Source organism: Megascapheus bottae, chromosome 6, assembly GCF_031878675.1.
Source record: "Megascapheus bottae isolate mThoBot1 chromosome 6, mThoBot2.hap1, whole genome shotgun sequence".
In the NCBI taxonomy this organism is placed as follows: domain Eukaryota; kingdom Metazoa; phylum Chordata; class Mammalia; order Rodentia; family Geomyidae; genus Megascapheus; species Megascapheus bottae.
The window spans coordinates 24,293,844-24,319,443 of record NC_143514.1 but is presented as its reverse complement, the minus strand read 5'-3'; the positions used below and the strand labels follow the sequence as shown (position 1 = coordinate 24,319,443).

Below are 25,600 nucleotides of genomic sequence, written 5' to 3'. Positions count from 1 at the left end.
TTTTTGTATTTCTTCAAGAAAATTCAATAAATGTGAACATATATTCTTTCTTTAAAAGAATTGTATAATATTATATTATACCATAATTATTCAATCAATCTCCTCTTGTTAGATATTCAGATTATTTTAATCTTTTGCTATTGCAAATGACACAGTCATAATATTATACATACACTATTCCTATATATGCAAGAAGATTCATGAAGCTATTGGATTCTTCCAAGAAATAGAAGCTCAAAGAGTTCTTCTCTCAGCTGTAATTTTTTTTTTTTTGTTAGTCCTGGAGCTTGAACTCAAGGGCTGAGCACTGTCCTTGAGCTTTCGTAAGGATAGAGCTTGAGCCACGGCACCACTTCTGGCTTTTTCTGTGTATGTGGTACCAAGGAATTGAACCCAGGGGTTCATGCATGTTAGGCAAGCATTCTACCATTAAGCCATACTACTGGCCTCAGCTGTAAATTTGGTAGCTATTCACTGACTCTTTTCCTAAAAGCAAGGGTTTCAAGCTCATTGACAATATTTCAGGTTGTTCATTGAAGAAGGAATTCTTTTAAATATCATCATTCTATTTGTTCCCTGATGAACAAATTGCCTTTATGAATCCAAAGTGAATACTACCCCAGGATGTTACTGCTCATGTCCTTTCTTGGCCTCCCAAAAGTGGAGACCATTTCCTAATGTTTTGCTGTGGCCCTGTTTAGTTTGGATGTTGAACCCTTCAGCAATTAAAAAAAGCTCCTCATCATGTTCTAATAACACAATAAAGTAAATTTCTAAAGTTAAGAGTAGATTTAAATAATGTATGTGTAGCAAGCTATAATCCTTATTACAAATTATTATAAAAGCTAATCAAATAAATGTATTTGAATCAGGGAATGGAAGGGGAAAGTCAAGACAATGAGGAAAATAATGAGCCAGTATAACAGCGATATTCACAATATGTTGGAAATGAACTTTACAACTTGACATGGAAAGGACTATCAGTGTTCAAATGTTATGTACTCACTACCTTATGAGTGTAACTGTAATTCCTCTATATATTACCCTGATAATAAAATTTTAGAAAGTAAACCTGAAAAAAATTATGAAGACTGAAGCAAGCAGGACTCCATGAGTTCAAACTCAATACCACCAAAAGAAGCAGGAAAAAATAACTATAAATATTTCTAAAATGTATCCGATTCCCAGTTGTTTCTCTTTCTATCTTCAGATGTTCTTCTGACCTAACAGGCGTTTTTGTATGTGAAAAAGGCCCTTGTCCCCAAGAAAACTGTATTATAAGTAAACTTTTCAAAGAAGGATGTGCATTTCTCTACCATAACATCCAAAATGCAACTGCATCAATAATGTTCATGCAAAGTTTGTCATCTGTAAGTATGTCTTTGAAATTACAAGTTTATAAAAGGTTCCATTTCTTCCCAAGATAAACTAATTCTTATTTAAAATATAAAGCAAATAAGATGCATAGTCATCCAATTTAGGGACCTTACAGCTCACTCATTTAATTTTTATTTTGCATATTGAAAAGATGAATTCCCTCAAGATAATAACAAATGGATATTCCTTTAGAAAAAGGTAGTCGGCTTTCCAGGGAAGATGATTTAACAAGTAGACTCTGGTGGCCACAGAGGAAATTACTCATGTGGTAGTGTATTTATATCCATTCATAGGAAAATATATAAGGTTAATGACAGTGAAATAACAAACACTTGCACTTCTCTTACTTGAGGTAGCAAACACCACTATATTTTAACTGTTCTAGAACTTGAAAAGTATCTGTCACCAGGGGAAGTTAACTAACCCTTAGCTTTGTACCTAAGCCTTGCCATGATTCCATATTTACTCACATATGATGCCTGTATTACATCTAAAATATTATTTTATAACTTTATTTTTAAAAGGGTACTCTGTGATGGGAATCTTCTATTATCTGGCCAGTCCAGTTTCTGTGAAGGATGTTGTATCGGATAGCCTAATTTTTTTTGCCAGAAACCTACTCTGAGAGAACATAGAGTCAGAAAGGAAGGGGCTTAACAATTCAGAGGTTCTTTGGAATCTGCCTTCCTGATTGCATATATGTACACAACTTCCCAGAACCCAGTGAGAGTGCGATGGGCAGACACCTTTGTTGAGTTTTCTGTTTCCATGACTGAGAGATGTTGCTGAGATTAAAGCATTGTTTTTATTTTTGTCTGTTAATCTTTTAGGTAACTTTTTCTTTGGGTCTGGTTTTAATTAAGAGTAGACATCATTTGTAACTTCAACTTTGTTTTCCTTATCCTACTCATTACATTTTTAATGTACACCTTTCACATTTTAAGCCAACCTAGTTCCAGTATTTGATCCATAGTATTTGACACATCTTATAAAAATGTTTTGATAGACCTACTGAAAATATGCAATCACAAATTCACATTTGTCTAGGTATAGTCACTAAATATAAAGGGTGGGGATGGTGAAAGAACTGAATGGAACAAGCTTGGTTCTGCATCTGTCTCCCACACTACTGAGAAATTCATGTCCAAAGCAGGAATTTACTTTTCAAAGCTTCAGCTTCCTTGTCTATGAACTTAAAGATGGGACTGGAGAGTCCAAAGGTTTCTTCAACATGGTGAACAGTTTCAGTTCTTGTAGGAATAGAACCAATGGGAATAAATGATGATCATTTATTTTTACAATGCAAACGATATCTTAAAGTGGAACGCTGACATAGTTTACTTATCATTAAATGAATCATACATATATTTCTAAATATGAAGAGGGTTTGAGGAAAGTACATTTGCTTTTCCATCTAAGTTGTACTTACACAGGTCAATATTTGGACTAGATAATATATACTTACTAATCTATAAAAAGGTAAAGTATTCATTTAGTATGATTCCAAAGAGTTGACTGACCGAGATAACATCTCCTGGCATGTTTTCTTAACATAATCATGCTAAGGAAATCATGACAGTGTTTTTTAAGACTAAAACATATATACATGATCTGCACTCTGTAATCCATACACAAATAAACTTTAATAGAAATTGCTTTCAGTACCATCAGGGAGCTAGTGATTCACACACAGGGTGTCAAGGCTGATTTGTAAACTTGTGGTCATTTTTACAGGAAGCAGTAGCACTTCCCTTTTAGTTTACCCTTTCTTTTATCTTTAATTGCCTGGGAATGAGAAGTATGTTTGGTCTGGGAGGAGTGCTTTTTTTCTCTCTGCTAGACTTTGCTCTTTTTCCAGGTAGTTGAGTTCTGTAATGCAAGCACCCACAACCAAGAAGCTCCAAACCTACAGAACCAAATGTGCAGCCTCAGAAGTGCATGGGATGTAATCGCAGATTCAGATGACTTTAAGCATAGCTCTCCCATGAATGGGACTGAGCTTCCACCTTCACCTACATTCTCCATCCTACAGACTGGCGACAAAGTGGTCTGCTTAGTGCTGGATGTTTCTAGCAAAATGGCAGAGGTAACATTTTCAACTGAAGTGATTATAAGCATTCATCCTTTTTTCTATCAGGTTTAAATTATTTTTATTTTTCAAGTGCTAAGAATGAGGGTGGGTGAGTGAAGGTTTGGAAATCAAAAGCATCTTATTTTCTTTGAGATGAAAAAGAATCCAAAGTGTGACACAGAAATTACAGTAAGTAAGTAAATAAATAAAATCTGCAGATAACTTTTTACTCTCATTTTTCCCAGCCAACTTTGATATATGACATGTATCTTCTATCTGGTCAGATTCTTTTAGTGAGCATACCTCATTGAGACAGTAAAATGAATTTAAAGTAAGCATGCATGTCCATTATTTGTTTATTTTCCACATCTTGTGGACAGAAGACCCTGTTTTAGTCATCTGGTGACATAGAAGTCTTCTGGAAACACATTCAGGAAAACAACAGATTGCATAGAGGTTAAAGGAATCAAAACAGATTTTGCAAGGTCCTGGAGTCTTCACTTATAGTCTGTGTAATCAAGAGTAAGGTGATTTCCTAAAACATGGCACTTTCTTCCTGTAAAATGAGGATAATAATACCTGCTTCCATAACATTGAACTGTTAAAGTTTTAGGAAACACGTAATTCACTTGTTAAGCAGGGGCACTATAAAAATAGGATACACAGGAGATATTGCTCAGTTAGTAGGTGCTTAGTATGTCTGAAGGCCTGGGTTCACTTCCAACACCATCAAATTTTTACTTAAAATTAAGCAAATCTACTAAAACAAAAACACATTTCTGTTTGTTTTTTTTTTAACTCTTACCTGTGTCTAGCTAGGAACAGCAAACTGTGCCCAAAGATTGATGAACAACATGTGTTATTACAGCTAATAGCAAGGAGTAATTTTACATTTTAAATAGTTAAGGAAAAAAACCCAAGGGAATAGTACTTTATTACATTAACGTTTTATGAAATTCAAATTTCAATGTTTATAAAATTAGGATACAACAACTCATTTGCTGTGTATTATTTATTGCTAATTTAGTGCTATAATAGTTGCAACCAAAAATATATGGCTCATAAAATGGGCCAGGATTGTGGCCTGGTGGTAGAATGCTTGCCTAGCATACACGAAGCACTGGGTTCAATTCATTGGTACCATATACACAGAAAATGACAGACCTGGTGCTGTGGCTCACACATAGAATGCTAGCCTTGAAAAAGCCCAAGGACAGTGCCCAAGTCCTGAGCTCAAGCTCCAGGACTGACAAAAAAAATGTAAACTATTTGCCATCCAGCCCTTTACCAAAAGGATCCTTGATCTGTATTCCTAAGATTTTTCCTAGTCTTATACATGCTACCAAAAGTTCTGTCCCATCTCTGTATCCAGAGATGTCACACTGATAGTTTGAAGTCAACCATGCTAATAATATATTATCCCAAAGAAACTAGCAATTGCTAAGATTAGGGTTTGTTTTCTGAAAAATAAGAAGACTAGCCATTAAACACTGCCAGAACATTGCTGTGGCAATAAGGTCATTAGGGGGATGGGGTTGTTGAAGTTTTGTGTTCATAAAACTTAATAAATGATAATCATATTTTACTTACAGTACTGAACCTTGCTTTAGTCTCCAGATCTATAATCCTGAGTATATACCTTTATTGACTTATCTCGCTATTATGGGAACACCACTAGCAAGTAAAATTATAATGGGTAGTTTTATCATATTGCCTACCTGCATTTGACTAGGGCAAGATTTTCTCAGATATAGTCTCTGAGTGATTTCTATTGGTTATCTGTCTCTGTTAAGCAAGAACAGATGGTATGAAAGAATGCTTATACTCAAGAGAAGATATGAAATATGTGGGAAATAAGCTCAGTAACACATTCATAGTAAAGAAACCTTTCCTCCCTTTCCCTAAAAGTACTGTTTTTGACTAATCTTGATCAGTAATTCATTTATCAGGTGCTCAGACTTATCAGGTGCTGGCATAGGAGATATAGAGAAGGCAAGGAAAGGCGTCTGCTTTGAAACATGATGTACTATCATGCATTCACATTGCAGTGTGATATGCACACACAAAACTTCTGTGGCAGCACTACTAAAAGCAGCAACCTCGTATTGTAAAAGAAGACTTCACTACCAGGGTGCACTTGAATTGAACCTTGAAATATAATTAGTTGGGTTAGGTGAGGTTAGGTAAGAAAAGAGAAGCCATTTCTAGAATGGAAAGATTATGTAGTGGCCAAGAGGCAAAGTCAGAGGGACTTGTTTAAAAAGAAGTTCTGTTTAGTATAGCTATAACTGACAGTGGCTACCGTTGAGAAAGTGACCAATTGAGTGAATATATGGATGGATCTGAGAAAAATTTAGGACACTGAGTTGACAGATCTGTTAAGGATTTAGTCTGTTTACTGTTTACAAACAGTAAAAGAGAGCCCCCCTGGGTTTTGGTTCATTTAGTTGGGAGTTGATTAGGAATGATGAGTTGATGATCATGGTGATGGCAATAGTTACATTCTGAGCCTTTACACAATATTCATTGTGCAGACGAAAAAACCAACGCTATAAAAAGAGAATGAATTTTTCTATGGTCACATAATAATGCAAAGATAAAAGGGGGATTCAAAGTCCTTGTTTTGTCCACTTCCTAAATTATTCCCCAATTTGTATAAGAAACAACACTTTAGGAAAGAGGTATTGAATTAAAAATATATTGACTTTGAGGCCGGGAGTTTGGCCTAGTGGTAGAGTGCTTGCCTAGCATGCATGAAGACCCAGGTTCGATTCCTCGGTACCACATACGTAGAAAAATTTAAAAAAAAAAAGCCAGAAGTGGTGCTGAGGCTCAAGTGGTAGAACTCTAGCCTTGAGAAAGTCCAAGGACAGTGCTCAGGCCCTGAGCTCAAGCCCAGGACTGGCAAAAAAACAAAAAAAATATATTGACTTTGAGAAGTCTAAAAAGGTGAGATGTAGGTCTGTATATTAAGGAAGATAGCTGGGTTGGAGACAGATATCATAGCAGGTGCTCAGCTCTCCATGGACCTTTAAATTCTGAATGGAATAGCTTGTTTCCACCTAATAACAAAAGCTAGCTTTTTTACAGCATGTGTTTTGTCCTGCAATCAGTCAAGGTATTCTAGCATTGTATCACTCTTTACGACCCAAAATAGTATGAGGCAACATATTTACACAATGTACTGAGGTATTTGCTAACTGACATACTTGGTTATACTTTTGTCTATCATTCAATTTTCCCCCTTTCTTTGCTCCCTTTTTGCAACATAGGCCAACAGACTCCTTCAACTGCAACAAGCAGCTGAATTTTACCTGATGCAGATTGTAGAAGTTCATACTTTTGTAGCCATCGTTACTTTTAATAGCCAAGGAGAAATCAAAACTCAGCTACACCAAATTAACAGTGATGATGACCGAAAACTACTGGTTTCATATTTGCCTACCACTGTATCAGCTGATACAGAAGCCAGCATCTGTTCTGGGCTTAAGAAAGGATTTGAGGTAGAGTATTCAAAGCCTCAGTCACCACCATCATGATTTGCGATTTCTTTTTATATCTGAGGCTTCTTCTGATTAGAAGTGATCTGTTACAGCGTGGTTGCAATCACTTCAGCTTAAAATCATGAGTCAGATCTTGTTCACATGGTATTCTCTGTGCCTAGAAAAAAGTTAATAGTTGCTTTAATTCTCACTGAGAGGATGAATAAATTAATGACTATACTGGTCAAGGCTAACCAACCGAGCACTTTATAAACTGTCCCTGTTTTGAGACTGTCCTTGTTTAGAGCTGTGGCCATTGTTACCCTTGGGTTTTCCAAGCCCAAACTGGCATGAATGGTACCTGCTTATAGTCATGTAAGAGTCAGTTAATGTTAGAGATAGGAATCCAAAATATCAGAGTCCATCAGAATCTAGTATGGACCCATATGTCAAGCATCATAGTACAAACAAAGCTATCAGCTGTGGTTGTCCCTGATTATAGCCAAATGTTTCCTGGCCTAGGCTTTCCACTAAAATCACCTGATTAGAAATCATGTAGGAATTTGGGAGCCTACCTCCATGGCAGAGTACCTACTTGGCATTCATGAGTTCCTGGGTTTCATCCTAAACACCAAAATGATCATTAATGATAATAAATCCAGTGCTTGGATTTCATTCCCAGAGATTCTGATTTCATAGATCAAATGTGTAACATTTTTAAAATCCCCATTCCCATCTAATTCTGATGTGGAGCTAAACTTGAGAACTGCTGCTCTCAGTCCATTTTTTAGTCAGTTACTGTATCCTAGAGGCAAGGCTCCCATGCAGTAATGCTGCACCCTGTTCTAAACCATGCATACATCATAGTGATACAAACAGGAAATCCTCCTTCCCAAAAGCAAGCTGACCATGGCACATGAGAGCGGCAAAGGCTGTGAAGGGGTAAGGAGGGGGCTGGATGTGGGAAGAGCAAGGACACAAAATCGTAAAGGATCTCCACGAGATATGTGCTCCGCTGGTGGGAAATTTAAATGACAGTGAATTCTTCAGCTCTGTCAGACAATTTGAAGTGCTCCTTCCAAATGCCTGATGCTCTCTGTTCAGGTGGTTGAAAAGCTCAATGGAAAAACTTATGGCTCTGTGGTGATTCTGGTGACCAGTGGAGTAGATGGTCCTGTGGAAGACTGCTTGCCCGCTGTGCTGAGCAGTGGCTCCACCCTGCATTCCATTGCCCTGGGCTCATCTGTGGTTGGAAAACTGGAGAAACTATCACATCTCACAGGTTAAAAACATGTCTAAAACCTTGCCTTTTACAGCAGTTTGTAAAAATTGACTATTCAAAGTACAATGATAAAACTCAGATTTTGTGGCTTAATTGGGAAAAAAAATCAAATGAAAGAGCCAGACACCAGTGGGTGGCTCACACCTATAATGCTACCTAGTCAGGAGGCTGATAAGGAATATGGTTTGAAGGCAGTTCTGGCAGGAACACTGGGAGTCTTCTATCTCCAATTAACCACCAAAAATCTGAAGTAGAGCTAAGTACGGCTAAGGTAGTAGAGCTCTGGCCTCGAGGGAAAACAAAAAAAACAACAAAAACAAAAACACTCAGGCCCAATTGAAAGGACCTCCAGGATATCGAAACAAAAGCCATAGAACGAATGATTGATTGTTGTCCTTAATGTACTATGTTGTCTCTCATCTCCTTTGCTGCCCCTTGGTTATCTCATATTGTTATAGTATCTCACTTTGTTATCTGATATATTGAATTTATTTGTATTTGGTTATTTGAAATTTGATAGGGAAGGGGGGAAAACCAAGACGGGTGGGGGGTGTGGGGGGGGAGGGAAATGGGTACCAAGACATGTGAAAGGGTATCAATGTACATGAATTAATGCACCTTCTATCTGGCAAATATCATGTAACCCTTTTACTAATTACAATAAAAAAATGCAAAAAAAAAACCCAAAAAACGCTCAGGCCCCTGACAGTACAATTATAATAGAACAGGCAAAACCATCCTCTTTAGACTACAAGCCAGATTATGAAAAATAAGCACAGCTCCTACTTCCCCTAAAACTTGCACTCTGATGCAAAGAAAAAAAGTTATAGTTATATAGGCAAACATGTAACTTTTTATTGTTGTTGTATTTTATCCATTTTAATAGTTAATATTTTTCTTATGTATTTTAGGAGGTTTAAAGTTCTTTGTTCCAGAGAAATCAAACTGCCACAGCATGATTGATGCATTCAGTAGAATTTCCTCTGGAACTGGAGATGTTTTTCAGCAAATTGTTCAGGTCAGAGTTTCCTCAATGTTATGTGTAGTAATGGGGAAGAAGTCAGGAAATGAAACAGATGAATTGTGCTAGTGCTTGGTTAACCTAGTTTAAATATGTAGTAATCTATGTTTAAAGGGTTGTAAGGAGCCAAAACTCATTTTTACTTGACTATCTGTGCTGCTTGCTTCTAGGAACCATTTCCTGTAAAGGTTCCTTGGGCTTGGCAAGCTTAGTTTGTCTCGAGGGCTCAAAATACAGGGAGAGACAGAGACAAAGTAGAAGCTAGGTCCAGAAGAAAAACGAAAAACAATATACTAAGTTTTAGTTTCGTACTCATTTTTCATTATCTCTACTATATTTTGGTTTTGCTTTCTAACAACTGTGAAGTTCCTCTATTGAATAAGGGCTATCAACAATTTCATCAGATTCTAAATATGTCTAGCTCTTTAATCATAAAAGTTTTATCTAATATGTTAGACATAACTTAATAATTTTATCTGTAGTTTCCTCACAGATGGTTAATGAAGCTGCCAAAGTTAATGACTTCATGTAAACAATGAACTCAGTAAATTACTGCTTGGAAGTATTTAACATGAACATTATATGTACAAAGTAAAGGCAATTACCATCATTCCATCATTAGAAGTTAAAAATGCCCAAGACATATTATACTCAAGATCTCAAAGATTAAATATGAGCAGAATATTCTCTAGGCAGGAAGAGAAAGAAATAATTTACAGGGTAGCCTAATTTGTCTGACAGCAGATTTCTTTACAGAAATCTCACAGGCCAGAAGGAATTTTGACAGCACTACAGGGGAAAACCTGCCTATTGCACTCACCAAAGCTGTCCTTCATACATGAGGGAAACAAAGATAGTATTTAAAACAACAGCTAAAAAATAAGACCTGTCCCTCAAGATATAATAAAGGATGGTTTTCAAACTGAAATAAAAAGATGTGAAGAGGTAAGAAGAAAACATCAGAAAATAAAAGTCACTGCTAAGAATATAAGGACAAATTCAGGATAATTTAATATTTTAATGTGGTGCATAAAATCACTCATACCTGTTTGTGCGAAAACTAAAAGCAAAAAACCCGAAAAATAATAATTGTATCAGTATGCCAGAAAGCTAAGTAAAATAGAAAAAGTGAAATGGGAAATCAAAAAACTCAAAATGTGGAAAGGAAAGGAGTGCAAGTGCAAAGTTTTCTATTATATTTTCTTTTGTTTTTTTGTTTCTTTCTTAACTTTACAATCATGTAATTTTGCTGACACTTTGAAGTAGTTGGTTATACTATAAAAGGAGATTTTTTGTAAGCCTCTGGTAGGCCACAAAATACAAATCTGTACTTGGAAGACTGAAAGTAATAAAGAATTAAAGCATACTGCTACAGTAAATAATTTAAAAAATGACAGAAAGAAAAAAGAGAAACTACAATAAAACTAGAAAACAGGACTGGGAGAAAGTTTGGAGTATAATCCCAAATACTCAGGAGGTAAAGATTAGACAGGTTGCATTTCAAGGCCAGCTATGTCAAAGCGTTTGTGAAACTGTATCCTAACAGTCAAGCTAGGCAAAGTAGTGAACATCTGTAGTCCCAGGAATATGGGAGATATAGGCTGGAGGACCTTAGTATGTAGCAAACCACCGGCAAAATCATGAGAGTTTACTGGGAAAATAATTAGAAAATAAAAAAGGACCACTGGCCTGGATAAAGTGGTAAAGCACCTTCCTTACCAGTGTTAAGTCCTTGAGTTAAAAATCCTAGTACTACAAAAAAAAATGAGAAAGCAAGTTACAAAATGGGTTCTAAAAAGACATTATCCAGCAACAAGTCTCTTAAATGTAAGTGGATTAAATTCTTCAAGTAAAAGAAAGAAAGATAGCCCAAATCCAGTAACTCACTTCACTTCTAAGGATATATATAAAATAAGAGCTTTGGATATCCAAAGCAAATGGACTCTAAGTAAGCAAGCATAGTCATATTTATCCTGGATGAAACAGATTCTGAAGTAGAAAATGGGGGTGGGGGAAGACAAAGAAGGTTATTATACAATGTCATAAAGGTAAATTGAGCCAGAGGAAGTAATGATTCTAAATACATATGTACCCAAAGAACACCCAAATAATAAAGCAAATACTAATACCAGATGGAGATATATATTCTAATAAAATAATAAGAAGTGAATTAGTATTTAATAGTTAATCAATGCAGTGATCAACTAGAAAATCAACAAGGAGAGAGCACAGTAAAATTAGACCCTGAACTAAACAAATCTCACAGGAATCTATAGATCATTCTGTCTAATAGTTGCAGAATACACATTCTTCCCAAGAGGGATATATCATAAAATGGACCTAAAGTAACCCACAAACACTGAAATTTTGAAATTTCATTGCTCATCTTTTCTAATCACAATGCAATAAAAATACTTTGGAACTACATAGACATAAAAATCTATGACTCTATAGACATAATGTTTTATTTCATAAATTAATATGTATCTATGATATATAAACCCTTAGCCTAATTTTGATTATGTTCTAAAAACTAAGTCCCAGTGATTGTATAGAGAGATTCCCTTCTTGAACACTTGTTTGTTAAACATGTCATTTGAAATATGATGTAAAAATCAATGTTAATAGATTCTTTAATAAAAAAATACTTTGGAGCCAATACACATATGTAGAAAGTAAAAAATTCTTTTTCAACATCCAATAGGTCAGGGGAGAAATCTAAAGGAAATTTTAAGCTTTCCCTGAAAAAAAAAATGAGAATACAAACACAAAATACCAAACCCTATAAGGTATAGTAAAAGCAGTACTAAGAAGAACTTTATAGCAATAAACCTATGTCAAATTAAGATGGATATCAATTTATACCAAAGAACTAGGAAACAAGACCAAATCAAGCTCAAAACTAGAAGAAAAGAAGTAATAAGTATCAGAACAAAACAAAGAGAAAATAGAAAAGGTCAATGAAGCAAAGAGCTAGTTCTCCAAAATGAATAAACAAGTATAGCCCTTAGCTAGACTAACAAATTCCTAGGCACTTACACTTAACCAAGATTGCTGTTGTCAGAAATGGACAAAGGCGCAACATGAAAATCAACAAAATTCATAACACATCAACTGAATTACACATCCTTTTATAGTTAAAACTCTTGAACAAACTAGGTATAGCAAAACCCACCTCACAGCCTAAGAAAGGGCATATAGAATAAGCTTTCAGGAACCATACTGCATGGAGAAGGCTGAAATAAATGATTTTTATGTTACCAGTTCATTTTTGTCATAAGAAAAAAGAAAAGCAATTATTATGTATACAGTAGAAACTTCAACATCTATGCTTTCTTCAACAGCTTGAAAATCGGGGTGAAATTGTTGAGCCCTACCAACAGCTGAAAAACAGTGTGACTGTAGATGCTAGTGTGGGCAATGACACTGCATTTTTAGTCACTTGGCAGACCAGTGGTCCACCTGAAATTGTACTCTCTGATCCCAATGGAAGAAAATATTACACAAGTGATTTTATCACAAATTTAGCCTTTCAAACAGCTAGCATTCGGATTTCAGGAACTGCTAAGGTAGGTATAGAGTTTGTTCATAATGATATTGTGATAAGAATATAAGTTTCAACAGAATTATATGATTGAATGCTTGCATTTATTTTGGCATATCAAATAATTTAAGACATTTTGTGATTGCTAAAATTTAAGAGAAGCAAGTGAAGTATGTTCAAAATTTTAAATACTGTTCAAAGAGACAAATGGCACATATTTCTCTAAGGTGGAAATTAGATCTAAATTATAAACATATATGAAACTACATATAGGGCAATATGTATTTATACACAAACATATTAACTGAAGTATGATATACATAAGAGAGGAGTCCAGTAGCATCATTCCTTTGAACAATTAATTAGTTTAATAAAATGAATCCCAGGAAACTGGATCATATGCATTGTCAGGGCTGAGGAATGAGGTTGAGGAGGGAGGCAGCAGGCTGATGAGTGGAGAGAAAGAGAGAAAAGGTGGGTGAATCAATGTACAGGAAATTAACATTGTGGCTCCAAGTGTTAGAGCACTAGGCTTGAGCAAAACAGCTCAGGGCCGGTGCCCAGGCCCTGAGTTCAAATCCCATGACCAACCAAATCTTCATCATCACCATCATCATCATCATCATCATCATCATCATCATCATCACCATCATCAATGTACATATGTGAAGATGGAACGAGGTAACTAGAAGGCATAGGTGGGGTTCATAGCTGGGAAGGGGAGAATTATGAAAGGTATCATATTGATTAAGATGCATTATACTCCTAAACTGACATGTTGAATTGAAACCCCTTTGTGCAACTACTTAAAAATATATTTTAAATTACAGAATTAAATAATAACTGAAAACTTCTCACTTCACCAACTGGAAATTAGTGTACACAGTAGTAGCAAAAATAACTTTGTTCCAATGTACATCTTTCTTTACATAATCCATATAGATGTTTTCCTCTGTATAGGAAAAACTATATATCAAATTTGTAATATGAGTAAAGATTTTTTTTGTATCTTGTTTACCTCCTATATTGTAGATAATTTACAATAAGATGCCTGATAGGAGTAAGCACTGGGTACTATTAGGACAAAAAAAAGCAGCTTTTCTGAAAGTGACAACATATTAATGGAAATGTGAGGACAAAGTTGCCAGAAAGTGGGTATGATATTCTATGCAGATACATTAGCTCAGAGTGCCAGTCAGATATTTTAATCTGAAATGATTTTCTCAGTTATAAAATTTAAAAATTTACTTAACTTCCTTTATGGTAAAGGAGTCCAGATTAATGCTTGCAAAGTACTTTGAAGCTAGACAGAGTTACCATGATATTCTAAACATATGACTCAAGAAACCTCCCCCACTTCCAAAATAAACCCAGGGTATAATTCCCTATCATTTCCTAACAAAGGAGCTTGTGATCTTCCTTTAATCAATGTCACTTTCCCTACTATTCTTATTGTATTAAAAATACAAGATCAACAGGAAAAAGGACCCTAAGGGTTTAGACATGTGCTTTGAAATTAAGTGTTGGTGTTTTTGTTCACACTTTACAAACTAAAAGCCTTTGTTTTGCAGCCAGGGATCTGGATTTATACCCTGAACAATACCTACCATTCTCCTCAAGCCCTGAAAGTGACAGTAGCCTCCAGAGCCTCAAGTTTCACTGTGCCTCCAGCCACTGTGGAAGCTTTCGTAGCAAAAGACAGCACCTATTTTCCCCATCCCGTGATGATTTATGCAAATGTGAGAAAGGGGTCTTACCCCATTCTTAACTCTACTGTCACCGCAACAATCAAATCAGAGACTGGAGATCCTGTCACACTGCAACTTTTCGATGATGGAGCAGGTAACAAGGAATGCCGTGGTGTTTTACCTGTCCTTAAGAGTTGTGTTGGGGCTGGGAGTTTGGCCTAGTGGTAGAGTGCTTGCCTAGCATGCACGAATACCCAGGTTCAATTCCTTGGTACCCCATACATAGAAAAAAGCCAGAAGTGGTGCTGAGGCTCAAGTGATAGAGCTCTAGCCTTGAGAAAGTCCAAGGACAGTGCTCAGGCCCTGAGCTCAAGCCCAGGACTGGCAAAAAAAAAAAAAGAGTTGTGCTGTGGCCAGGTTGTAGTGATATAAAGTGTACCTCTAAAATGTCTTCAGTTCAATTATTTTTCTTATTAAATCTTATCTGACTCTCAAATGATTTCCGAAGTACTGACATACTGAGTAGCTACAGGCTTAATTGGTGAGGAGTCCTATGAGTCGGAGTGTCTCTAGGGGTAGGGGGAAGAATGATATTTGGTGCTTGATGCTCTGCCTTAGCTTCCACGTGGCCAGTGGCACTGGCCACTCCCACTTGATGTGGTCACACAGGAACAGCATATTACATCCTTAAGACATGTCTGTATTCTTCTAAGATTACATGGCCTTATTCACTGAAATAACCAGACTGGAAAACTAAAATAGCAAAAGAAAACTCTAGCAGGAGGATGTTGTGACAGGGAATTCTTATTTTCTCCTTGGACTCAGCTGTGAAAATAAACCTAGAAACTGAATTCAGGACCCAAAAGATGACTAGAGACTGCTCTTTGGCCAGGAATCTGGATTCATGAGAGGACATGGTCCATCACTGGCACAAACAACGTTCTTTATTTGGGTGTCTAGTAGAATCCACATGGAGGTTCTCCACCACTGACAAAACCTTGCTTTGGGGGTCTGTAATTGTAGGCACATTCAGCAAGCACAGCATTAGACCAGCAAACCCACAGCACTCAGACTGTTTCCTACCAACATTTTGAGGACATAAATGGAAGTCTTTTGTTCTTCCGTCTTCCTTCTTTCTCTTCTCTGCTTGCTTTACCAACTAAATTCTCAGAATAATAGACCTTAAAGGCTATGGTGGCTGCCCTATGAGTTTTATCTACAGATAAAGTTACAAACTTCGCCCTTTGTTATTTCAAAGTTTATTTTTTTCAAGATTCTTAAGTTGGGCAGCCCATTAAGAGCTTGCCAAGTAATGGTGTCTTACTTTATGAACAAAAGCTCATTCCGAGGATTTTTGTTCAATTTTACTTCAGCAGGATAGCAGAGAAATCTCTTCCTTTGGCCTACTGGAATAGAGCCAAACATCATCTCAGGCTCTGCTCATTTGTGCATGGCTCTGCACTTTGCAGAAAATTTCATCTTTACCCTAGCCCTGTAGGCTATCTTGGAGAACAGACCTTGCTGTCTTTGGAAAACATCACCTGATTGAGCTTAATAAGCTTCTGTATTTCCCCCAGAATCATTTTATTTCTTTGACATCTACTAGTGAAAGAAACAGTGAAAACAATTGCTTAGACACCAAAGTGTAAATTTAGTTTTTCTCTAATATTTGACATATGTGTTTATAATTAATACTTTCTAAAATGTAAGCAAGATTTGTGTGCTAGTAGCTTAAATTAATTAGCAATAATAAAATTTGTACACAGGGTGTTTTATAATTTATAGTGTACTTTTTTATGCACACTCTCAATAAGAACTCCATGAGATAATTTATCTTCACTTTGTAGATAATAAGACTGGGCCTGAGAAACCTTAAGCCCAAAACTAAGAATTTGAATACAAGTTTTCTTACTCCCAAGTCAATGGTCTTTCCCATCTCTCTCCTTTAGTGATTAAGTGACAATACTGATTGAAATATGGAGCCTTTTTCCTTTGCCAATTTTTCAACACATTTGTTTTTCATCATTAAGCCAAATGTCAAGATGTGATTTCTTTTGAAAGAAATTGTTTTCTAATTCTATATGGATGATATGTTTAGTATTTATTTAAACAGATGCCTACTTTTCTCATGTGATTGTCTCTGCAGTGGAAGAAGACACTTTATTGACAATATATTTTGTTTATTTTATCAACACTTTAGTGACGATAGCATATGGAATATAGGGCTGGATGTGGGATCTTTACACATGAATGGTCAGTGTAACCTGTACATGGACTAAGTTGGCTTGGTCCACAGACAAAGATTTCCTACTGCTCCCCTCAAGTATAATTCCTTCTGCCCTTCAGCCATAGACTTGATTTGGAATTGAGAGACTTGAAAATTAGTAAGAAAAAAGGTCATTTAGTACAGGTCTAGCATTCAAAACTATGCACATTGAACAAAACTGCCAGACTAAACATCAGCAAGCTCCTTTGAATCTGGAACAGAGCCCATACTAGTTAACTAATTAGCCAAGTTTTTCCTTTGTTTATGTCTGTTTGTTTGTTTTCATCGATGATTTTTAGTCAAATGACTGTCGATTATTCTTAAGCCATTGAAATAGCAGCAAAAAAAGTGTATGTGTTCATATGTATTTCTTAGACACATCTTTCACTTCAAAAGGTATGCATCTAAGCTGGGCACAGTAGCTCACACCTGTAATCCTAGCTACTTGGGAGGCTGAGATCTGAGGATCAAGGTTCAAAGCCAGCCCAGGCACAAAAGGACCTGAGACTCTTATCTCCAGTTAACCTCTAGAAAACAGGAGGTGGGGCTTGGCTCAAGGGTAGGTGGTAGCCTTGAGCTGAAGAGCTCAGGGATAGTGCCAACCCGGGGCAGGGCCAAGTTCAAGCCACATGACCCCCCCTCCACACACACAAAAAGTATACATCTATTAAATAAGCTTGAGGTGTGTTTGATTTCATAGAAAAGTAAATCAGTTCAGTGATTAAGAGCTTTAAATAATTTCTTTGTTGTTGTTGGTCTCTGGGCCTGGGTGCTGTCACTGAGCTGTTTTGTTCAAGGCTAGCACTCGACTACTTTGAGCCATGGTTTTGAATAGTTCATTGGAGATAAGAGTCTCACAGGGACTCTTCCCAGGCTGGCTTCAAACCATGATCCTTAGATCTCAGCCTCTTGAGTAGCTAGGATTATAAGTGTGAACCACTGGTACCAGGCTAAAGATTATTTTTAAATGTTTAATTAACATCGAAGGAAGAAAGTAATTCTCCCTTCAAAAACAACTTCTTTAGTGATAATGAATCACAGGATTATGGAGCCATCAGATTTTAAACTATCTGATAATATCAAAAGTATCTATGACCATATAACTTACTCTCAAATGGAAAGAAGAGGGGAAGAGGTGAATCTTGTTTATAATTACATGAAATGTTTGCCAACAGCTGTTATAACAAGTGATGACATTGAATTTTTGTCTATCCACATATTCAGGTGCTGATGTTATTAAAAACGATGGAATTTATTCACGGTATTTTTTTTCCTTTGCTGTAAATGGTAGATACAGCTTGAAAATACACGTCAATCACTCTCCCAGCATAAGCAAGTTAGCCTACTTTGCCCCAGGAAGCCGTGCTATGTATATACCAGGTTACATTGAAAATGGTAAGGATCATTATCACTGCTAATCTAAGGGATATCGTTTCATGTATAGATCTTTAATGAGTGTGTATATGTGCTTACATAATAAGAAGGGAGGAGAAAGAGATCAAGGCCAAGAGACAAACAGAAAGAGAAAGAGAGAGAGAGAGACGGAATATATCACATTAATATATTTGGGAACGTTTTAGTGATGCTGAGGTTTGAACTTAAGGCCTTGTACTACTTGCTATTTTTCACTACTCTTACAACTTAATTGGTGGTAACTTTCTATTTAGCCTGTTCCTCAGAAATTGCTCAGGTTAGAAATCAGGGCAGGGGTAGAAGGGTTATAGGTAGTTTAGGCTCCCCACCACCACCCCTTTCACTGCTGTGAAATCTATCAACAATTTTTGCTGATTTTGTTGGCTAGGTGCACTATGAACTGTCCTTTCTTACTTCACTGCTGCTTCCCCTTTGAAACCACCATCTTCTCCCATCCATCTGGATGATTGGGTGGTTCATACACCTCTGGTGTATGCTAACTCACTCTAAACTGAGATGGCAGAGGCACTTCTCCCAAAGCAAATACTGGTATAGCATATTGCCTCAATCAATGGAATGGGTAAATAAGCTCTGTTATTCTAAAATAATGTAATAGCAAGGTTTAGAAAATATCTTAGTACTCTTTCAAGAACAAGCTATGTGAGAAACTTGTAGTTTATAATTTTAGCTTTTCTCTGTGTGTCCCAGGTAATATTCAAATGAACATGCAACGAAAATTGGTGCACCAAAGTAAGGAGGATCAAAAGCAGGCTTTTAGCCGCATCAGCTCTGGGGGCTCCTTTTCCGTGTGGGGTGTTCCAGCTGGTCCCCATCCTGACATGTTTCCACCATGCAGAATTACTGACCTGGAAGCTGCAGAAGTAGAAGAGGAAGTGGTCCTGTCATGGACAGCCCCTGGAGAAGACTTTGATCAGGGCAAAGGTGGGTTTACTAGCTTCATTATTAATTTTTGCACAAGCCAGCACGTCTAATAGCTGTCAGGAAGGAGTTCATTGGATGCAAAAGTCTTTGGGATGTAGAGATGAAAAAAGGTGCAAAGGTTGTCACAGAAACCATTAAGTTATTTGATGCAAATGGCTCAGACCCATAACCTTAGCTTCTTGAAAGACTGGGATTAGAAAGATGAGATTGAAGACCAGCTCAGCAAAGAGTTCATGAGATTCCCCCTCCTCCTCTCTATCTCAAAATAAAAGGATGAGTGCAATGGCATATTTCTGAAATCTCAGCTATGGCAGGAAACCTATATAGGAGAATTTTTGTATGTATGTGGTATCGAGGAATCAAACCTGGGTCTATGTGCATGCTAGGCAAGCACTCTACCACCACACAAACTCCTAGCCCCTCTTATTGCCATTTTTAAGGATATTACATGTAACCTTTGTCTACTATCCTTACTAAGGCTTTTGCTAGCTTCCAGGCTTCTACCTACATCAACCTTTTCCATACTTTTACCATTAAACTATCCTTTATTGAATTTTTAAAAATTTCTTCCAACTAACTTAAATTCCATCTTTATTGGATTAATATATGGTAATAGATCTAAATATAATTTGACTTACTCTTGTTTAATCATAAACTAGAACCTTGGAATTTTATTTGTTGAGGAATTACAGTTTTGTTATAGCTGGTAGGGTGATACTTTCTTTAGATACTACTCTTTAGATATTATGTGACCATTTTGTTAGTTGTTTTTCATATAAACTTTACCATAAGCTTCATGAGGTACAGCAAGAACTAGAGACATTGGAAATATAATCACTTAACGGTTTAAAGGAAGATGACATCTTTACTATGTTATATATTGCTTTCAAAAAACGTAGGGTGTCTTGCTCAGGTTTTAATGTGAGCACTGGGGAGTCCAGCACTTATTTTTCTTGTTATGTTTATACCTAAATACGTTGACACTTTGTTTCTACTCTGATTCATCATTTCTAATAAACTGAAACTGTTATTCGAGGTGACTTAACCTTTTCTTTTCTGTTTTTACTTTCAGCTACAAGCTATGAAATAAGAATAAGTAGAAGTCTACACAGTATTCAAAATGACTTTACCAGTGCCATTTTAGTGAATACATCAAAACTAAACACTCAGCCAGCTGGCACCAGACAGACATTTACATTTTTGCCTAAACTTTTTACCGATGAACTTGAGCATCAAGCTGATGGGGAAACCCAAGACAACCACAGAATTTATATTGCCATTATAGCAATAGATCAGAACTCCCTGAGGTCTGCTGTGTCTAATATCGCCCAGGTATCTCTGTTTATTCCTCAAAATTCTGTTCCTGAACTTAGCAGAAATTATCTTATATTGAAAGGAGTTTTAACAGCAGTAAGTTTGATAGGAATTGTTTGCCTTATTATAGTTGTAATACACTGTATTTTAGAAAAAAAGAGGAAAGCAGATAAGGAAGGGAATGGAATAAGGTTACTATGAACAAATATAGAATAGCACTTTCTTTCTGAGATATAACACCAAACTGTATGTAAATGCATTCTAATTTTGTTTAGTTTAGATTTTGCACAGCAAATAAGCTGAAGATTTTTTTCTAACATTCTCTTGGGGAGATAATAAAGCCCTTAGCTTTCAGTTTTGGAAAAAATAATGGAATTATTCTTCAAGGTAATATCTTTAAAGGCAAGGACAAGAGCAAAGTTGAATCTGAGTATAAAGAAATATAAAGAAAAAGCATGTTTCATTGAAGTATAAAAATAGCTCCAAGTACAGAAAAGGGGATTAGATCCAAATTGTGCAGTATAACTGTCCTTATCTGTGCAGAGCAGGTTGCTTGTTTACGACTGACAGTCAAGTTGTGTTAGGTGTACGAAGTCCCTTTATTGTAAAGGTCTCTCTCTTTCACCACTTGGTTAAATATACTATAGATCAAATACTACCATCAATGCTCAAAGAGTCTTTTTTTTTTCATTATTAAGAGGTAACATCAAAATGCAGTTATTATCCTTGCCTTTCATACTGATTTGGTAACAAATATCTATCAAACTTATTAGTTGTAAAAGTAGCTTCAGGGGCCAGGAGTTTGGCCTTGTGATAGAGTGCTTCCATAGCTTGCACAAAGACCTGGGTTCTATTCCTTGATACCATATGTACAAAAAAAGCCAGAAGTGGTACAGTGGCTCAAGTGGTGGGGCTCTAGCCTTGAGAAGCCCAAGGACAGTGCTCAAGCCCTGAGTTCAAGCCCCAGGACTGGCAAAATAAAGTAGCTTCCTAAGTCATTGTATTGGGAATAACTGAATGAAAATGTTTATAGTTTTCATAAGACTTTAAGAAATGAAAGATATTATACTGAGTTTTTTAAATACAGACATACACCATATTGTTTATTCAATTCCTTTGTGTGTGTACATGTGTGTTAAAGTGCCATTCCAGGGGCCAGGAGTTTGGCCTAGTGGTAGAGTGCTTGCCTAGCATGCACAAAGACCTAGATTCAATTCCTCGGTACCACAAACATAGAAAAAAAGCCGGAAGTGGTGCTGAAGCTCAAGTGGTAGAGCTCTAACCTTGAGAAAGTTCAAGGACAGTGCTCAGGTCCTGATCTCAAACCCAGGACTGGCAAAAAAAAAATGCCATTCTGGGGGCTGGGAATTTGTCCTAGCGGTAGAGTGCTTGCCTAGCATGCACAAAGACCCAGGTTCAATTCCTTGGTACCACATACGTAGAAAAAAAGCCAGAAGTGGTGCTTAGGTTCAAGTGGTAGAGGTCTAGCTGTGAGAAAAATCCAAGGACAGTGTCCAGGCTCTGAGCTTAAGGCCAGGACTGGCCAAAAAAAAAATATGCCATTCTGGTCTGGGATGTAGCTCAGTGGCAAAGGACTTACCTAGTTAGTGCATTGTCCTGGGTTAGATCCCAAGTACAAAAAAAATGTCATTCTATGTTTTTATTGTTGAACATGTAGCATGTTGCAATTACTGTTTTGCATGTGTAACTGTTATAACATCAAAATGCATTTATCATTATATTTTAATAAATCCCTCATGAATGTCAATTGCTTTCAAATAAATCAATAAAAAGACAACAATTAAAAATTAGACATAAAACTTTGATCAGGTACTTTGCAGAACAAGAAAGATGTGGTGCTTAAGAATATTAATCATCAGGCCCCTCAGTTGATGAGTGGATCAACAAGATGTTGTATTTATACACAATGCAATTCTATGCTGCTGTCAGAAAGAACGACATCACCCCATTTGTAAGAAATGGAAAGACTTAGAAAAAATCATTAAGTGAAGTAAGCCAGACTCAAAGGAACTTAGGCTCAATGGTTTCCCTCATTCGTCATAATCAGTAGAAACCTTGGGCTCTACTAGCAGAGATTTACAATAGAACAAAACCTAGATACTTAAGAACATATAGGATGATGCTAAATGAAAGGACCTCCAGGATATAGAAACAAAAGCCATATAATGAGTGATTGTTGTCCTTAATGTACTATGTTATCTCTCATCTCTTTTGCTGTCCCTTGGTTATCTCATATTGTTACAGTATTTTACCTTGTTATCTGATATATTCTATTTATGCTTATTTGATTATTTGAAATAGGATAGGGAAGGGAGGAAAACAAGATGAGGGGCGGGGGTTGGGGGTAGGAAATGGAGGCCAAAACCCTTTCTCAAAAGGGTATCAATGTTTGTGAAGTAATGCACCTTCTATCTGGTGAATATAATGTAACCCTTCTATTAATTACAATAAAAATATATGGAAAAAAGAATATTAATCATCAGAAAATTTCAATTTTAAAACTACAGAGCAACTCAACTGCACTGAGATGAAAGATTGAAAGTACTGTGGACTGGCAAAAATATAGAACAATGGGTACAACTACTTTGAAAGGTGGACCATCCAAATATTTGTTAAAGATTGTATGGGGAGCCACTTCAGTGAAGTGTCATGGTAGGAAAGGGAAAACAAGGGAGACTGTACTTTCCACTTCAATGAGAATAAGTAGGGTTATACAACAAGGAATGGGCTGGAGGCTCAGGACATAGAAACATATTAAGAGGAAGCATCAAAGGGGAGGGATAGCTGGCACCAGTGGCTCACACCTGTAATCATAACTTAAGAGGGTGAGATCTAAGGATGGATTTTCAAAGCCAGCCAGGGCAAACAATTTTCCAATTAATCAGTGAAAGCTACAACTGGAGGTATGGTGTGGCTACAGCTGTGAATGAAAAGAAGCCTAGCAAATGTATGAAGCCCTGAGTTCAATCTTTAGTCCCACAGCATGTGCAAGTGCACTTGCAGAAACACACACACACACACACACACACACACACACACAGGAGTTATGGCTAAACTTACTTGATAGGATTATTGCTAGAAGCAGGACAGGGTGGAAGAAGTTATACACTCTAAATTGATTTAGCACTAATTAAATTCTATAAGGACATGAGGAAGCACAATTAAAATCTAGTCAAAAATATCTCAAGAGGGGGCCGGGAGTTTGGCCTAGTGGTAGAGTGCTTGCCTAGCATGCACGAAGACTTGGGTTCAATTCCTCGGTACCACATACAGAGAAAAAAGCCAGAAATGGTGCTGAGGCTCAAGTGGTAGAGCTCTAACCTTGAGAAAGTCCAAGGACAGTGCTCAGGCCCTGAGCTCAAGCCCACGACTGGCAATATATATATGTCTCAAGATACTGACTAAAGGTTTGGCATATACACCTGATGACCAAGTAATCTACTCTTAAGTACACCCAACTGAAATGATGCTTATATCTGTTCCAAGTCTATTTACAATAGCCCTGAACTGGAAGTAATCCAAATTCTTATCAACAGCAGATGGTCACAAGCTGTAGTGTATTTTCACAATGGAATATACTGGAAATAGAATATATTATTGTCACATGCAACATAGTTGAATTTTATATAGAAAATATGAGGTCACAGTAGACAGACATAAAAGTTTGTAAGTAAATTCATGTTCAAATGAAGTTCAAAAACAAACAAAATTTAATCTATATAGTAATACAGGCCAGAACATTCATTATTATCTTGGGGAGGAGACTTTGACTCAGAAGGAACACAGAGACACTTCTAGGAGGTTGTAAATATTTTGTCATTGGTGAAAGGTCCTCCCTTGTATTAACTCCCTACACCTTTCATTTGTGTGATTTGGCAGGTAGCCAAATTTCGGGCTGCCCAGGTAACCAGAAAGTCAGATCTCAAGTGTCATGGTATTTCCTGAACATTTGGCAGGCCAGACTCTGGCACCAGAGAAAACCACTGATGTCTGTATAGCAGCTGCCATGCCAGACTAGGCCCTCTCTTCAGGAAGCTGAGAAGATCCAGAGGTTAGCAGATGTAGAAACTGTGTCATCCAGGATGCCTCACCGAGTGAGTGAGCAGTCAGGCCCAAGGCAGCCTGAAGGTTAAGCAAATATGCGGTGACTGTGTTTGTCACACAGCGCCCCCTGTCGTCAGCAAGTGATGCAGCTTCAATACAACAAAGAGCAACTAAAGGCCCCACCCAAGGACCAAACAACAAAAAGCAACCAAAATGCTAAGCAATTGATGATGAAGGATAGAAAAAAATAAATACCTATAATGGCTTTGGGACCAACTGTAGCAGCACACATTGCCATTTATTCCAGTAACTCTCATGACTTAAGTATTTAAGGAAATTGGTATTAGTTAACCACTTGAAGGAGATTCTGTGAATAATTGGATTTGAACATCCTCTCAGGAAAAAAGACAGCACAAAATCATATCACACACACACACACACACACACACACATTATATAGGGTACTAGGGTGCTATATAATGAGGGTTCCTTCATTACATAGTACTGTAGTACTGGAGCTAGATATAAGGTAAATAAAACAGGGTGATTCAGAGCAGCTTATCTTATTGCAGTTATTGAATGTCCATCCATCTTCCTGTTACCATCTGTTCAGCAAAGCCTCATTCAGTGGTTCCACCTTAATCATTAAGTGGTACACTGCCTGAGACCAACTGGTACCTTTTGGAATCTCTGGCTCCTCACACAGCACAGAAAACAGAGACTTCTTCCCATGCAACAGCAAGGAAGTTGATCACCCATGAGATGAGCAGCCAAACACTTTCTCTTAGTTTGTGCTGTGGTTTCTCCAGGCCTGGTCTCTTCATCGAGACTTATGGGAGACATTCTGGCACAAGGCAGGAATGCTTCAGCTGGACTATGGGATCTCCTCATTATAAAGCAGCAGCCCATTAAGTTTCCCCTCTGCTTTTCCTGACTTACTTTCCCCCTTCACCTCACTTTCCATGTGCAGGGTCTAAGTCTCACAGAAGCCATCAGCTTTGCCTTCGGCTCTAAGCAAGCTGCAAAGAGCTCAGAGTCAAATATTTTGGAACCTAGTATTTATTTGGTATATGTATATGTGTGTGTGTGTGTGTGCTTTCACCTTTTATATCAAAGCATATACTGGGTTGTCTGA

The 25,600-nt window shown here is 37.0% G+C and overlaps 2 protein-coding genes across 2 annotated transcripts in view; one reads left to right on the top strand and one right to left on the bottom strand.

Moving 5' to 3' along the window:
• Clca2 (chloride channel accessory 2) overlaps positions 1-20,601 on the top strand; it is a 28,238-nt gene extending 7,637 nt beyond the window's left edge. The window contains exons 5-14 of the mRNA XM_090333966.1: positions 1,211-1,370; positions 3,236-3,463; positions 6,721-6,951; positions 8,035-8,212; positions 9,124-9,230; positions 12,578-12,802; positions 14,349-14,619; positions 17,956-18,126; positions 18,853-19,086; positions 20,159-20,601. Of these exons, the coding sequence (XP_090190092.1) occupies positions 1,211-1,370; positions 3,236-3,463; positions 6,721-6,951; positions 8,035-8,212; positions 9,124-9,230; positions 12,578-12,802; positions 14,349-14,619; positions 17,956-18,126; positions 18,853-19,086; positions 20,159-20,601 (2,248 nt within the window). The remainder of the gene's footprint in view (positions 1-1,210; positions 1,371-3,235; positions 3,464-6,720; positions 6,952-8,034; positions 8,213-9,123; positions 9,231-12,577; positions 12,803-14,348; positions 14,620-17,955; positions 18,127-18,852; positions 19,087-20,158) is intronic.
• The window catches only part of Odf2l (outer dense fiber of sperm tails 2 like), a 108,127-nt gene that overhangs the window by 62,283 nt on the left and 20,244 nt on the right, over positions 1-25,600 (bottom strand). The window lies entirely within an intron of this gene.